The following is a 17,054-nucleotide window of genomic DNA, read 5'->3' as shown; positions in this document are numbered from 1 at the left end:
CTCTGGCAGCCTGTTGAAACCACAGTTTTAGAGGTAGGAAAGAATGTAGGTATTTTTAGTTCACTTCCCTTATGAGAGACAATGAGAAAAGGGAAAATGAAATAAATCGATTTGCCTAAGGTTTCACTGCAAATCAGTGGTTGAGTTGAGACTTGTCCTCAGTCCCTTCTCCTAGTTAATACTATTGACCATACGCTGTTTTGTTTTGTTTGGTTTTATTTATTTATGTATTTATTTATTTATACTGTTGGCCATACACTGTTTTGTTTGGTTTGGTTTTATTTATTTATTTATTTATTTATTTATTTATTTTTTGAGACAGAATCTCACTCTGTTGCCCAGGCTGGAGTGCAGTGGTGCAGTTTCAGCCCACTGCAACCTCCGCCTCCCGGGTTCAAGTGATTCTCCTACCTCAGCTTCCTGAGTAGCTGAGATCACAGGCATGCACCACCATGCCCAGCTAATTTTTTTAGTTTAGTTTTTTTTTTTTTTTTTTTTTTGAGACAGAGTCTCACTCTGTCGCCCAGGCTGGAGTGCAGTGGCGCGATCTCCGCTAACTGCAAGCTCCGCCTCCTGGGTTCACGCCATTCTCCCACCTCAGCCTCCGGAGTAGCTGGGACTACAGGCGCCAGCCACCACACCCGGCTAATTTTTTTTTTTTTTTTTTTTTGTATTTTTAGTAGAGATGGGGTTTCACCATGTTGGCCAGGCTGGTCTTGAACTCCTGACCTCAAGTGATCCGCCTGCCTCAGCCTCTGAAAGTGCTGAGACTACAAGTGTGAGACCCCATGCCTGGCCTTATTTTTTTAAATTTTTATTTATTTATTTATTGTTTTTAAAGACAGTCTCACTGTGTTGCCCAGGCTGGTCTGGAACTCCTGGGCTCAAGCAATTCTCTTACCTTGACCTCTGAAAGTGCTAGGATTACAGCTGTGAGCTACCATACCTGGCTAGCAATACACTGTTTTGGGTAGTGCAGAAAAATAGCTGCTAATTAATCACTAACTCATGACCGTTGTTTGAACCCTTCGCCGAAGTTTCTGAGTCATGGATGGGAAAAGTAATGAACATTTTTTAGTATATTTGAGTTTAGAAGCTCACTCTTTGTTGGGTATTACGTTTAAGAATGGTTTAACATGTTTCTTTGATAGGACTTCATTGTAAACATTAAGTTCATTCTGGGGAAATTAAGGTTCATTAAAATGTTTCTTTTAAATCTAGGAGATCCTATTCTCTTTGTCATCAGTGCAACAGATTGTCTGTTTTGTTGGGTTTTGTTACTATTTTGTGACTTATTTTTCTTCTTTAGGGAAGAAAAGTCGTCATCAAAAAGAGGATTCCCTTTCTTGGAGTAATAGTGCTTATTTATCCTTGGATGATGATGCTTTCACGGCTCCATTTCATAGGGATGGAATGCTGAGTTTAAAGCAACAACTGTCTTTTCTCAGTATCACAGACTTTCAGTTACCTGATGAAGACTTTGGACCTCTTAAGCTTGAAAAAGTGAAGTCCTGCTCAGAAAAACCAGTGGAGCCCTTTGAGTCAAAAATGTTTGGAGAGAGACACCTTAAAGAGGGCAGCTGTATTTTTCCAGAGGAACTGAGTCCTAAACGCATGGATACAGAAATGGAGGACTTAGAAGAGGACCTTATTGTTCTACCAGGAAAATCACATCCCAAAAGGCCAAACTCACAAAGCCAGCATACAAAGACGGGCCTTTCTTCATCCATATTACTTTATACTCCTTTAAATACGGTTGCGCCTGATGATAATGACAGGCCTACCACAGACATGTGTTCACCTGCTTTCCCCATCTTAGGTACTACTCCAGCCTTTGGCCCTCAAGGCTCCTATGAAAAAGCATCTACAGAAGTTGCTGGACGAACTTGCTGCACACCCCAACTTGCTCATTTGAAAGACTCAGTCTGTCTTGCCAGTGATACTAAACAATTCGACAGTTCAGGCAGCCCAGCAAAACCACATACCACCCTGCAAGTGTCAGGCAGGCAAGGACAACCTACCTGTGACTGTGACTCTGTCCCGCCAGGAACACCTCCACCCATTGAGTCATTCACTTTTAAAGAAAATCAGCTCTGTAGAAACACATGCCAGGAGTTGCATAAACATTCCGTCGAACAGGTACAATCCATTTCCTCTGTGAAATTTTCTCTGAAGGAATGAAATGCCTTAGTGAATGTAAACAGCATGACTTGCTTGCACATTGGGCCTTCCACGTTTAAGAATGGTTTGACGTGTTTCTTTGATATGATTTCATTGTAATCATTAAGTTCATTCTGGGGAAATTAAGTTTCATTAAAATGTTTCTTTTAAATATGGGAGGTCCTATTCTCTTTGTTATCAGTGAAACAGTTTGCATTTGGAGCTTTGCTGCTGTTATAAGAGGAAATAAAGACAATACGAAGTAGACATTTTGATGAGTGGGTAATGCAGGCAGACATTATACATAAAGTGTAGACTAATGATGTGACTTTTGTTTTCACAGACTGAAACAGCAGAGCTTCCTGCTTCTGATAGCATAAACCCAGGCAACCTACAATTGGTTTCAGAGTTAAAGGTCAGAAGAATATTCTCTTCCAGCGTCTCGTGTCTTACATATGAGAACTTTAATGAATTGAAAAGAATTCAGTCATATAGCTTCTTGTTCTTTAATACTATTAAAGATATTGGTAAACAGATTCAGAAAAACAGATTTGGATTGGTTATTTTTCCCAATATTTACCTCTGTTTATGTTTTGAGCTCTCCTCTTAAAGTTTCTATGCCAACCTATTGGCAAGAACAACTTAGGCTAAGTAACTGAACTTCATGTCTAAATCTAAGTTAGGGAGCTGGGCACGGTGGCTCACCCCTATAATCTCAGCACTTTGGGAGGCTGAAGCGGGCTGATCACTTGAGGTCAGATGTTTGAGGCCAGCTTGGCCAACATGATGAAACCCCATCTCTACTAAAAATACAAAAATTAGCCGGGCGTGGTGGTGGGCGCCTATAATCCCAGCTGCTAGGGAGGCTGAGGGAAGAGAATACTTGAACTGGGAGACAGACGTTGCAGTGAGCCAAGATCTCGCCACTGCACTCCAGCCTGGGCGAGTGAGACTCTGTCTCAAAAATAAAATAAAATAAATCTAACAGGCATTTTGACGGAGTGAAATGAGAGTTATTCATGCCTCTCCTACTCAAATGGTGTAATGTTTCTGGAAGAATCACTTATGGCGATTTATAAGAAAATGGGGAGCAGTTCTAGTGGTTAATCTTTTCTGTGCAGTGTGGTAATTGAAAATGTTGCATTACTAAATGTCCTAGGTGTAGGGTTGAAGATGGGGGTGCAGAAGCTCTCCCAGAGAATCACTGGTGTGAAGGAAAACACTTCAAATCCACATAAAGTTTTTCCTAGTTACTGGCTATGTCACCTTGGACAAATTGTGTAACCTCTGAGCCCCAGATTCCTTTTCTATAAAGGATGCATAGTAATACCTATGCTCTGTTTCGGAATTTATTCTTGAGTCAATTTTAATAACTTATTTTATTTTTTGAGACAGAGTCTGTTGCCTAGGCTGGAGTGCAGTGGGGCAATCTCCAATCTCCAATCTCCACTCACTGCAACCTCCGCCTACAGGTTCAAGCAATTCTCGTGCCTCAACCTCCATAGTAGCTGGGATTACAAGCGTGCGCCACCACGCCCTGCTAATTTTTGTATTTTTAGTAGAAATGGGGTTTTGCCATGTTGGCCAGGCTGGTCTTGAACTCCTGACCTCAGGGGATCCACCTGCCTTGGCCTCCCAAAGTGCTGGGATCACAGGCATGAGCCACCATGCCCAGTGTCCTAATAACTTAGTCTCTTAAAGAATCAACTATTTCGTTCATATTTTCAAATGTGTAGGTAAAAAGTTACTTCTTATAGATTATTAAAATCTGTGTATATGCAATTAAGCCTCTCTTCCCCATTCTCCCATTTCTAAATTATTGTTTTTCTACATTAGACTCGAGAGTTGGCCATTACGTGGGTCTTCCAAACAAACTAGTTTTTGGTTGTATTGATTATTAATTGGGTTGTGTTTTTTTGTTGTTGTTGTTTGGTTTTCTAGTTCATTTATTTCTGTTTTTATAATAAACAGGATAACTGTAAATAATTCCTTCCTACTTTTTTTTATTGTTCTTATTTTGTTCTTGTACTGACTTCCTGAGCTGCATGCTTACTTGATTTTAATCTTTCTTGTTTTCTTAAACATGCCTTTGTGATTATGATTTTTCTTGGAAATTTCCAAATTTTCTTGGAAATACTGTTTTGGCCACGCTCTGTGGTTTGATACATAGTGCTCCCATGGTCATAATAGTAGATAGTATAATGTATGTTGTTTCAATGTTACTCCCTCCGAGGAATAACATTGAAACCTGTAGTTTCAGCCCATGAGTGGTTCATCAGGATGTTTAATTTTCAAATGGATAAGTTCTACAGGATTTTTTTTTGTGGTTATATCTGAATTTATTCCATCTGGACCATACATTTTAAAATCTTTCATGGGCCGGGCACGGTGGCTCATGCCTGTAACCCCAGCACTTTGGGAGGCCGAGGTGGGTGGATCACTTGAGGTCAGGAGTTCAAGACCAGCCTGGCCAAATGGTGAAACCTTGTCTCTACTAAAAATACAAAAATTAGCTGGGTGTGGTGGCGGGCGCCTGTAATCCTAGCTACTCGGAAGGCTGAGGCAGGAGAATCGCTTGAACCCGGGAGGCGAAGGTTGCAGTAAGCCGAGATTGCACCACTGCACTCCAGCCTGGGTGATAAAGTGAGACTCAGTCCCAAAAACACCCAAAAATTAAAATTAATAAAATAAATAAAAAATAAAATCTTTCATGATGTAAATTTGATAGGCATTTTTTTAGGTACATAAGAACCACAAAGCTCTTTCTTTTCATCTGCATAAGATTTAAATTTTACATACCTACTGTTTCATTGAATTATAATTCATCACTTTGCATACTTATGCTTTGCATAAAACAGCACTCGAGTGCCACTTTAACAGAACTGTTGCCATTGTGTCAGAATCCTTCAGGTTCCTGTTCCGTAGATGTGAGTGCCATGTTTTGGGAAAGAGCCGGTTGTAAAGAGCCATGTATCATAACTGCTTGCGAAGATGTAGTTTCTCTTTGGAAAGCTCTGGATGCTTGGCAGTGGGAAAAACTTTATACCTGGCACTTCGCAGAGGTAAGTGGGAATCTCGAGCTGAAAGAGATCTTTGCAGCCATTTGCCTGATAATGTAGATGGGCAGCTTACCAAAATTGGGAGCTATGACCATGCAAGGCAGAACAGAGATGAGGTTTTTTTCCCAACATTTTATTATGAAAAGTTTCAAACATCCAGAAAAGTTGTATAGTGAGCACCCATATACCCACCATTCTAGACTCTACCATTAACATCCTGCTTTGTTCGCTTTATCACAAATTTTTGTTTGTTTGTTTGAGACAGGGTCTCACTCTGTCATGCAGGCTGGAGTGCAGTGGCATGATCATGGCTCGCTGCAGTTTCAACCTCCCCAGGCTCAGTAATCCTCTCACGTCAGCCTCCCAAGTAGCTGGGACCACAGGCATGCACCACCATGTCTGGCTAATTTTTTATTGTATTTTTTTCTTCTTCTTTTTATTGAGATGGAGTCCTGCTCTGTCACCAAGGCTGGAGTGCAGTGGCATGATCTCGGCTCACTGTCAACCTCTGCCGCCCAGGTTCAAGGGATTCTTGTGCCTCAGCCTCCTGAGTAGCTGGGATTACAGGTGCCCACCACCATGCCTGGCTAATTTTTTTGTATTTTTAGTAGAGACGGGATTTCTCCATGTTGCCCAGGCTGTTCTTGAACTCCTGACCTCAGGCAATCCGCCTGCCTCAGCCTCGCAAAGTGCTGGGATTACAGGTGTGAGCTACCACACCTGGCCTATATTTTTTATGCAGACAGGGTTTTGCCATGTCGCCTGGGCTGGTCTTAAACTCCTGGGCTTAAGCCATCCGCCTGCCTCAGCCTCCCAGAGTGCTGGGGATTACAGGTGTGAACCACCATGCCCAGCCGATCACAGGTTTATCTAGATATGGGTTTTTTTGTTTGTTTGTTTGTTTTTGGAGAGAGAGTCATACTCTGTTGCCCAGGCTGGAGTGCAGTGGGGCGATCTTGGCTTACTGCAATCTCCGCTTCCCGGGTTCAAGCAATTCTCCTGCCTCAGCCTCCCAAGTAGCTGGGACTACAGGCACCCACCACCATGCCCAGCTAATTTTTGTATTTTCAGTAGAGATGGGGTTTTACCATGTTGGCCAGGATGGTCTCTAACTCCTGACCTCAAGTGATCCACTCGCCTCGGCTTCCCAAAGTGCTGGGGTTACAGGCATGAGCTCTACACCCAGCCTAGAGACGGGTTTTTACACTAGACCTGTTGGAGGAGCTTAGAATTTTATGTCTATTCTGACTTTGACACTTGCTGATATTTATACTCCTTGCCCTTCACCAAGGCATTATTTTGCTTCTTTTCTACATGTATTTCCTTCTGGTCTTTTCCCACCATCATATACATCTTACATGCTTGCAATCTTAGTGTGCTTAAAATTTTTAGATCTGTCTTTTCTCACCATACATATAAACATTTTTCTGGCCAGGCGAGGTGGCTCACGCCTGTAATCCCAACACTTTGAGAGGCTGAGGTGGGTGGATCACCTGAGGTCAGGAGTTCAAGACCAGCCTGACCAACATGGTGAAACCCCGTCTCTCCTAAAAATAAAATTAGCCAGGTGTGGTGGCGAATGCCTGTAATCCCAGCTACTCGGGAGGCTGAGGCAGGAGAATCGCTTGAACCCAGGAGGTGGAAGTTGCAATGAGCTGAGATCGTGCCATTGCACTCAAGGCTGGGCAACAAGAGTGAAACTCCATCTCAAAAAAAAAAATTTCCTTGTTCCTGTAGAGTCTTCATACTTGAATATACCTCATTCTTGCTCTCCAAATATATACAACATCTAACACTGTGCTTTACACAGAGGTGCCCAATAAATATTTGTTCAGTGAACATAGATATACTTTTAAATGGCTGCATAAATATTATTTTCATTCACATGCCAAAATATACCCAATTATTCCCCTATTGTTAGAATTATACCTTGCATTAGGTAAATGCTCAGTAAGCACTATTATGCTATTATGCATATAGTTTATTTAGATTTACAGCTAATAAAAAGAGTTTTCTGAGCCTTCAAATGATGAAAATTATCCTTGTACAGTGAGAATACAAAAGAATGTGATAAATTTTGGAAAATCTGGATTAAACAAAAATGAAACAACCAAGCATAATTTTTGGCTGCTTTGTTTTATTTAGGTTCCAGTATTACAGATAGTTCCAGTGCCTGATGTGTATAATCTCGTGTGTGTAGCTTTGGGAAATTTGGAAATCAGAGAGATCAGGTATGTAATTCCCAAGGAGTGATTTGTTTTTCCTTCATCTTTGTCTCTGTCAGCTGGTTTTAAGTGCAGGTAATAACCTAGGCTTGAGTCTTGAAAGAATCTGAAAGATCTAAAGAGAGAGAGATTTGTTTAAAAAAAAATCAATAGAATGACATCCCTGACTGAAGTTTCTATTTAAAATGTGAACCTAGGCTGGGCGCAGTGGCTCACGCCTGTAATCCCAGCACTTTGGGAGGCCAAGGAAGGTGGATCAACTGAGGTCAGGAGTTTGAGACCAGCCTGGCCAATGTGATGAAACTGTGTCTCTACTGAAAATACAAAAATTAGCCTGGTGTATAGCACCTGCAGGTGCCTATAATCCCAGCTACTCAGGAGGCTGAGGCAGGAGAATTGCCTGAACCCGGGAAACAGAGGTTGCAGTGAGCTAAGATCGTGCCACCACTGCATTCCTTCTGGATGACAGAGTGAGACCTTGTCTCAAAAAAAAAAAAAAAAAAAAAAAAAGGCCGGGTATGGTGGCTCACACCTGTAATCCCAGCACTTTGGGAGGCCGAGGCAGGTGGATCACGAGGTCAGGAGTTCGAGACCAGCCTGACCAACATGGTGAAACCCCGTCTCTACAAAAATACAGAAAAATTAGCCAGGTGTGGTGGTGCGCACCTATAATCCCAGCTACTCAGGAGGCTGAGGCAGGACAGTCGCTTGAACCTGGGAGGCAGAGTTGCAGTGAGCCAAGATTGTGCCACTGCACTCCAGCCTAGGCGACAGAGCAAGACTCTGTCTCAAAAAAAAAAAAAAAAAAAAAGTGAACCTAGTCCTTTAATATTAAAAGGTTACTCCTCACATCACCCCATTTTTCCTTATATTTGGCTTAGGGCATTGTTTTGTTCCTCTGATGATGAAAGTGAAAAGCAAGTACTACTGAAGTCTGGAAATATAAAAGCTGTGCTTGGCCTGACAAAGAGGAGGCTAGTTAGTAGCAGTGGGACCCTTTCTGATCAACAAGTAGAAGTCATGACGTTTGCAGAAGATGGAGGGTAAGAAAAGCATTGATTGATTTTTAACTATTAGATGAAGAATGATTTTATCACAGGTTTCAGAGAAAGTTGGGTAACTAGGATCTCGTTTTTCTGTGCTGGGGGTGTAATATAAGCATGTACCGCATCAACACTAGGCTATGACATAGAAGCAGGTTAGTGAGGTGGAAGCCAGACATGTCAGGGATGAAGTCAAAGAAGGTGAGAGGCTCAGCAAATGTAGTTTGTTCTTCAGTCTTCTTTGAAATCTGTGTGTCCCTTAAACGTTAGAAATACCTCTGCTGGGCACAGTGGCTCATGCCCATAATCCCAGCCCTTTGGGAGGCCAAGGCAGAAGTTTGAGCCCAGGAGTTCAAGACCAGTTGGGGCCACATAGCGGGGCCCCATCTTTACAAAAAATTTAAAAATTAGCTGGGTGTGGCAGAGCATGCCTTGTGGTCCCAGCTACTAGGGAGTCTGAGGTGGAAGGATCACTTGAGCTCAGGAGTTCAAGGGTGCAGTGAGCTGTGATCACGCCACCACACTCCACCTTGGGCAGCAGAGCGAGACCTAATCTTAAACACACACACACACACACACACATACACACAAATATTTTTAAAAATATAGAAATACCTTAAGGTCCTAGACCCTTCCCTCGTTCCACACACTTGTGTCCATTGCTTCACTGACCATCTTGGTGCTGACTACTTGCAAACATACATTTCTACCTCTGAGCTCTTTCTTGAGCTCTAGACCTGCAGGCCTATTTATTAGACGTATTGGGGACACCTTAAATTCAAAATGTTGCAAACTGAACTTACAGCATCTTCTCTATTATATACTCATTACACTTTATTTTTATTTTTCAATTACATTTCATTGTTATTCATCTATCTTCTAAAAATGGAGGGCAGGGAACTTTGGCTTATTTATTCATGATCTGTTGCAGTAATCTAGGCAAGAGATGATAATTGTTTGCTTAAATTAGGGGTATGTTAGTGGAGATGGGAAGAAGCAGACAGATTTCTGAGAGATGAGAAGATAAAATTACTGGGACTTGGTGATTGACTAGATTGAGAGGAAGGAGAGAATATCAACATGGTAGGGTTGGTCACTTGAGTGGTGACCAAGCTCGAAATGTGGGTATTATCCTTGTCTCCTTCCCCCCAGTCTAGGTGGTCACTTGAGTGGTGACCAACCCTGAAACTTGGACATTAGATGGTGATGCAGTTCATTGAGATAGGAATGCAGAAAGAAACAAAAGGTTTATAGAGAAAGTTAACAAGTTTAATTTTGAATATAATGAATTCGAGGTGCTTGCAGCATATCTAAGTAGATATTATGAAAGTAATATATGTTCATTGTAGAAAGTTTAGTATACACGTTTTCTGGGTTAGATTTTTTTTTCCTGATATTAGGTTAGTTTATATTATGCATAGTTCAACAATGCGGAGAAGGGCTACCTAGAGACTGCTTTAGTGCAAAGTACTGACTTTTCATACTGTTTTAATTACAGAGGCAAAGAAAACCAATTTTTGATGCCCCCTGAGGAGACTATACTAACTTTTGCTGAGGTCCAAGGGATGCAAGAAGCTCTGCTTGGTACTACTATTATGAACAACATTGTTATTTGGTAAGCTTTCCCTCTAGGTCCTCAGTTCCCTCATCTGTAGTATGAGGATATACCTCTAATTTTACAGGGTTGTTGTGAAGATTAAATAAGAGAGTATGTGTAAACATGATTGTGGTTTTGTGTTGCTGTTGTTGTTGTTTTTGTTGTGTTTTGAGGCAGAGTCTCCTCCTATCACCCAGGTGGGAGTACAGTGATGTGATCTTGGCTCACTGCAACCTCTGCCTCCTGGGTTCAAGTGATTCTCCTGCCTCAGCCTCCCGAGTAGCTGGGATTATAGGCATGTGCCACCATACCCAGCTAATTTTTGTATTTTTTAGTAGAGATAGGGTTTCATCATGTTGGCCAGGTTGGTCTTGAACTCCTGGCCTCAAGTGATCCACCTGCCTCAGACTCCCAAAATGCAGGGATTACAGGAGTGAGCCACCATGCCTGGCTAATTTTTGTATTTTTTAGTAGAGAAGGGATTTTGCCATGTTGGCTAGGTTGGTCTCGAACTCCTGGCCTCAAGTGAACTGCCCGCCTTGGCCTCCCAAATTGCTGGGATTACAGGCATGAGCCACTGCACCCGGCCTGATTGTGGTTTTTTTGTCAGATACTATATACTTGACTTACCAACAACATCATATTAATTGAGACATAACCAAAAAAGATCAGTCTGAGTAGACTATTTAAAACTAAATGGAATTCTGTTTTCAAAGATGTACACTTCTTTCTGCTTTTGGTTAGTGGTTGAGTAGTTTCTGTCAGACCAACTGTCTACCTTCGAATAACTATACACTCTGGAAAAAATACAAAAAACAACTTTCTAAAGGCACCAGAGAACAAGAAAAAGAAGAAACATAGTGGAGGGGTTTCTCCCTTTAGGTGAAGGGAATGGCGCTAGGCAACATTCCTATTACGGCTTTAAGCTAGGGGGCAAGGCCCACTCTGCTCACTGGGTGACTGGAAGCCTAATAGAAGATCTTCTGTCCCACTGGCTTAGAGAACCAAAGGACAGAGTTCAGGGTGATTGCAGCTGCTAGAAAGGGAGGGGAAAAGTCCTAAAAAGGAGAGAGCAAAAAATAAAAAAAAGAACCCTAAATTCTAGCTATAATGTTTACCTAAATATTTGATTGACCCTTTAAACTGCATATTCATAGGTCAGACTGCTTGGAGTCTGGTAAGACTGAAAGCAGCTCAGGTAAGACTGAAAGAACGAATTTCAGTTTCGGCATTTGGAGTTCAAGTTCAGCCAAGTTAACTGTTTACTAGGACAGACAAACTTACAACCAAAAAAATCAGGGCCGGGCACAGGTGGCTCATGCCTATAATCCCAGCACTTTGGGAGGCCAAGGCAGGCAGATCACTTGAGGCCAAGTGTTTGAGACCAGCCTGGCCAAAAAAGCAAAACCCCAGCTCTACTAAAAATACAAAAATTAGCTAGGCGTGGTGGTGCACACCTGTAATTCCAGCTACTCAGGAGGCTGAGGCAGGAGAATCGCTTGAACCCAGGAGGCGGAGGTTGCAGTGAGTCAAGATTGCGCCACTGCACTCCAGCCTGGGCGACAGAGCAAGATTCTGTCTCAAAAAAAATAATAATTTTTTAAAAGTCAATAGAATTGTATTTTAAAAGTACTTACCATATTGTCTGGCACATAGGAGGTATTCAGTAAATGTTTCCTCTTTAAAAAATATTTTTAAAAAGAAAAAACATCAGTGTTTGTCAGAGGAACCTAACAGAATACAAAGTTTTTGCAACATATTAATATCACTGTAACTAGGATACAGTCCAAAGTTACTCAGTATACAAAAAAAAAGTGTGGCGTCTCTACTAAAGATACCCCATCTCTACTAAAGATACCTTGTCTCTACTAAAGACACAAAAATTAGCCAGGCCTGGTGGTGCGAGGCTAAGGCAGGAGAATCGCTGGAACCTAGGAGGCAGAGGTTGCAGTGAGCCGATCGCGCCACTGCACTCTAGCCTGAGTGACAGAGTGAGACTCTGTCTCAAAAAAAGAAAAGAAAAAAGTGTGATCACAGGAACCAAATTAACAGATTTGTGATAGGGAAACCATCACAGGATTCCCCAGCCATCTCTTTTCTGACTACAGGGAGAACCATACCCAGCCACAGGCACTTACTTGCAAGTTTAATTTGTATTAGGAGAACAGATTGATTTTTTTTCTTTTCTCAGAAGCCTTGTCTATTAACTGTTTCCTTAGGGCCAGAGTGGGTCTTGGTAAGAGGAAGTTATGATATTAGTGTGACCACTACCCTAGCTCTTATGTACCACCCAACCCTAACCTTTTTTTGTTTTCTTTTTTTTAAACACTATGGTGACTTACAACCCTAACCTTCTAGGAATAAACTAGAAAAGTATGGCCCTTGAGAGAAACGTTGCGCCCTTCCCACCAGAAAGCCTCTGAAATTTGACTATGTTCTGATCTGCCAGAAGACCCTGCTTTCAGATGTCCTGTTGTCTAGGGTAGTGCTTGGCCCACTTGGAGCACTTTCACCAGGGTTTCTGCCGAGGGGTGTTATTTGAGGACGGTGCTCTTCCAAAAGTTGTCTTTTCTATTCTTTGTGCTATTTCCATAGTCCACACCTTCATTATCTGTCTCCTGAACTGTTAAAATAATCTAGTAGTTCATCTCCTTGCCATTAATCAATATTCAAACTTGATATATTTTTTAAAATTTTTTTAGACTATGTCTTACTCTCACCCAAACTAGAGTGCACTGGCATGACCATAGCTCACTGCAACCTCAAATGCCTGGGCTCAAACGCAGGTCATTTTTTATTCGACTACATTGTAAATACTCTTTCTTCAACTCTACCCTCATCCCTCAAAAGAAAACCTTTACAGGGGCCCATGTTTGCTTTCTTTCAGCTTTTATTTCCCCAGTGCTCTAGTACAAAAATGTCCTCTCCAGCTCTGCCGTCCTCCTTTCCTCCCTTTTTCCTTCCCATCTCTCAGTTGTACCCTTTTTCTATAAGTAGTCCTTTGGCATTTCGTATATAAGAGGTCACAAAGGAATTTGAGATTGGGGAGGGATTTCTTTCTGAAACAGAGTCTCACTCAGTACCCAGGCTGGAGTGCATGGGCATGACTCACTGCATTTTGAGGTAGCTCACTGCAACCTCAAACTTCTGGGCTCAAGGAATCCTCCCACCTCAGCCTCCTGAGTAGCGGGACTGCAGGCACACAGCATCATGCCCTGCTAATTTTTAAATTTTTTGTAGAGATGAGAACTTGATATGTTACTCAGGCTGGTCTTGAACTCCTTGGCGCAAGCAATCCTCCCACTTCAGCCTCCCAAAGTGCTGAGACCACAGATGTACACCACCATGCCTGGTTAATTTTTCTTTTTCTTTTTCTTTGTAGAGGCAGGGTCTTGCTATTTTTTCCAGGCTGGTCTTGAACTTTTGGACTTAAGCAACCCTCCCACCTCGGCCTTCTAGAGTGCTGGGAAGTTGGGGAGGGATTTCTATACTTGGCTTCTAAGTTCCCCTTAGGGGATATTTTCACCCCCACAGTTACCTTGAGTTCTGTTGTACTATTCCAGCCTTCATTGATGTTTCCTTCTCCGAATTCATACTGCCTTGGTTGTTTTTTTGTTTTTGTTTTTTTGAGAGAGGGTCTCAGTCTGTTGCCCATGCTGGAGTACAGTGGCATGACTATGGCTCACTGAAGTCTCAACCTCTCAGGCTCAAGCAGTCCTCCCACCTCAGCCTCCTGAGTAGCAGGACTACAGATGCATGCCACCAGCCTTGACTAATTAAAAAAAAAAATTTTTTTTTTTAAATTTTTTTTGTAGAGACAGGGTCTTCCCATGTTGCCTAGACTGGTCGTGAACTCCTCAATGCAAGTAATCCTCCCGCCTCAGCCTCCCAAAGTGCTGGGATTGTAGACATAAGCTGCTGCACCTGGCCTGCCTTGATTTTTAATTTAGTATTTGCTGCTTTGTGTTGTTTATCCTCTCTCGTTTTTGAAGACAGGTACCATGTCTCATATCTATTCTTGGTGCCTGCCTTAGCTCCATGTTTAGGGTAGTTACTCAAAGGTGTATTAATCATATTGTCTGTCAAAAGCTATTACTTACCTTTTGGGCTCTGTATAATTTTATACTTACATGTAGTATTTGTTCTTATTTAACTCCTGATTTGTTAGATGTCTCAAGTGATTCATGTTATACTCAAGTGTCAAGTGGCTTTTTTTGGAAACTATGCTGAAGGTCTAAATATTTCTTAAGCTTGGCCGGGCACGGTGGCTCACGCCTGTAATCCCAGCACTTTGGGAGGCCGAGGTGGGCAGATCACGACAAGGTCAGGAGATGGAGTCCATCCTGGCTAACACGGTAAAACCCCGTCTCTACTAAAAATACAAAAAATTCGCCAGGCGTGGTGGTGGGTGCCTGTAGTCCCAGCTACTCGGGAGGCTGAGGCAGGAGAATGGCATGAACCCGGGAGGTGGAGCTTGCAGTGAGCGGAGATCACGCCACTGCACTCCAGCCTGGGCGACAGTGAGACTCCGTCTCAAAAAAAAAAAAAAAAAACTTTCTTAAGCTTAATGTTTACAATGAAGTCATACCAAAGAAACACGTTAAAACATTCTTAAACACTGAGGGGCCAGTGTGTAAGGAAGTCTTGCTGTCCATATTCACTGAGAGATTTCATTTAATATCTTCCAAACATTCAGTAGGTATCTGGGTCTCTACTTATGTCCCATTCTCTGTGAGAGATGCAGAGATGAATCAGATATGAATCCTGGTCCCAGGGCCCCTATAATCTAGTAGGTAAATAAGATGCCTTTACAATCAAAGCCTACAATTTCAGTACAATCCTTTTTACAATTCACATAAGGTCAAAGTGATTTGGGATTTGAGGAAAGAACAATTACTAAATACAGACCATGTATGAAACTCCGTAGGACACCCATCTGGTGTCCCTGATAGGAGGAAAACTTTGCATATGCACATAAAAATTTAATTTTCCTTCTTCAGTTTTTTATACACAGTATCTGGCCCATAGAATTCTGTATTTGTTGAGTGAATACATGATACAGTATTGCCAGTAGTATATTGCATACCAAATGAGGTATATGGACAAAATTAAAGGAGAGGAGATGACTGTGGACTGCTGTAGTCTCAAGTGAGTTCATGCAGCTTGGAGGGGGTGGGATATAACTAGGCCCTAAGAAATGGATGGGAATTCGTCAGTAACAGGGATGGGAACTCTTCTGTAATGGGTGGCAGGGAGTTGGGGGAGCAGGGGTCACTGGAAGGCATAGCTTGAGCAAAGTCTAGAGTCAAGGAAATGCATATGTTCTTCAGGCAGAAAGATTTCAGGAAATGGAGCAATGAGTGATAATGTAATATTGCACTGCTGGATTCATGAGAGTTATAAATACCACCGGGCGCGGTGGCTCACGCCTGTAATTCCAGCACTTTGGGAGGCCAAGGCGGGTGGATCACCTGAGGTCAGGAGTTTGAGACCAGCCTGGCCGAAATGGTGTACCCCGTGTCTACTAAAAATACAAAAATTAGCTGGGTGTGGTGGCGCCTGCCTGTAATCCCTGCTACTCAGGAGGCTGAGGCAGGAGAATTGCTTGAACCTGGGAGGCAGAGGTTGCAGTGAGCCGAGGCTGTGCCATTGCACTCCAGCCTAGGCAACAAGAACAAAACTCCATCTCAAAAAAAAAAAAAGAACTTGGACTTTATGTTGTGGCTAATGGGAGCCAACTGAAAGTTTTTCATCAACAGAGTAACATGAACCAGGTGCAGTCTCTCACACCTGTAATCCCAGCACTTTGGGAGGCTGAGGTGGGAGGATTGCTTGAGCCCAGGAGTTCAAGACCAGCCTGGGCAATATAGTGAAACCCTGTCTCTACAAAAAATTAAAAAATTATTCAGGCATGGTGGCACGCAGCTGTAGTCCCAACTACTTGGGGCAGTGAGGTGGGAGGATCGCTTGAGCCCCAGAGGTCAAGGCTACGGTGAATCATGATCACGCCACCACACTCCAGCTTGGGCAATGGAGCAAGACCCTAAGCTCCAAAAACAAAAAAATAGAGTATCATGACAAAGCAGTTATCAATGTCACAAATCCTCAATAAAGCTGGGGAGCAGGTCAGGTGCAGTGGCTCGTGCCTGTAATCCCAGCACTTTGGGAGGCCGAGGCAGGTGGATCACCTACGGTCAGGAGTTCAAGACCAGCCTGGCCAACCTGGTGAAACCCTGCCTCTACTAAAAATACAGAAATTAGCCAGGCATGGTGGTGGGTGCCTGTAATCCCAGCTACTTGGAAGGCTGAGGTGGAAGAATTGCTGGAACCTGGGAGGTGGAGATTGCAGTGAGCCAAGATGGCACCACTGCACTCAGCCTGGGTGACAGAGCGAGACTCCATCTCAAAAAAAAAAAAAAAAAAAAAAAGCTGGGAAGTGATTCCAACAAACTTTATCTTTTTTCTTCTTTATATTCACCCCTCTCTTCCTACCCCACTCCAATCCTTCCTTCTATCCATTATTTTGGTCTAGTTGTAGTATAAATACATGTAATAGAGATATAATTGTAACTCTCTTTTAGGTGTAGTCTCTTGCCCTACAAAATTTGGTTTCCTGGCCGTTGTCTTCCATGGAAAATTTAGACATAACAAGAAGTGTCACAAAATCATGATACTGCTATACCATGTGCCTGATTTCAATACCAGGTTGAATGAGATGATGGAACCTTCCTCATGGAATTTGGAGAGATTTATCCCTAGGGGCATTGTAGATTTAATCTAAGGCTGAACTATCAAATGAAACTATTGGCAAAATTAACCCACAGTTCTACTTTTACCTAAATCTATGACTAAAGAAAACTAAGGAGCTCTTAGTTTTTTCCCTGGTCACCTCCTAAGACATGCTATGATGAATAAGAAAATATTTTCTGAAAACTGGTTTGTTGGAAGAATGTGATCAGCTTATTTATTT

General features: G+C 42.4%; 1 protein-coding gene across 5 annotated transcripts in view; it reads left to right on the top strand.

Moving 5' to 3' along the window:
• The window catches only part of PALB2 (partner and localizer of BRCA2), a 37,614-nt gene that overhangs the window by 9,568 nt on the left and 10,992 nt on the right, over positions 1–17,054 (top strand). For 4 of the 5 annotated variants that reach the window (XM_003813704.5, XM_055100027.2, XM_055100029.2 and 1 more), the window contains 6 exons: positions 1,310–2,139; positions 2,504–2,575; positions 5,061–5,222; positions 7,365–7,450; positions 8,326–8,487; positions 9,986–10,102. In XM_003813704.5, the coding sequence (XP_003813752.3) occupies positions 1,310–2,139; positions 2,504–2,575; positions 5,061–5,222; positions 7,365–7,450; positions 8,326–8,487; positions 9,986–10,102 (1,429 nt within the window). Of the gene's footprint in view, positions 1–1,309; positions 2,140–2,503; positions 2,576–5,060; positions 5,223–7,364; positions 7,451–8,325; positions 8,488–9,985; positions 10,103–17,054 lie in introns of those variants that run through there. The other variant, XM_063598577.1, reaches the window with a different exon arrangement.

The sequence above is a fragment of the Pan paniscus genome, chromosome 18, assembly GCF_029289425.2.
Source record: "Pan paniscus chromosome 18, NHGRI_mPanPan1-v2.0_pri, whole genome shotgun sequence".
In the NCBI taxonomy this organism is placed as follows: domain Eukaryota; kingdom Metazoa; phylum Chordata; class Mammalia; order Primates; family Hominidae; genus Pan; species Pan paniscus.
The sequence above is the reverse complement of the archived record's forward strand: the minus strand, read 5'-3'. Positions and strand labels throughout refer to the sequence as shown.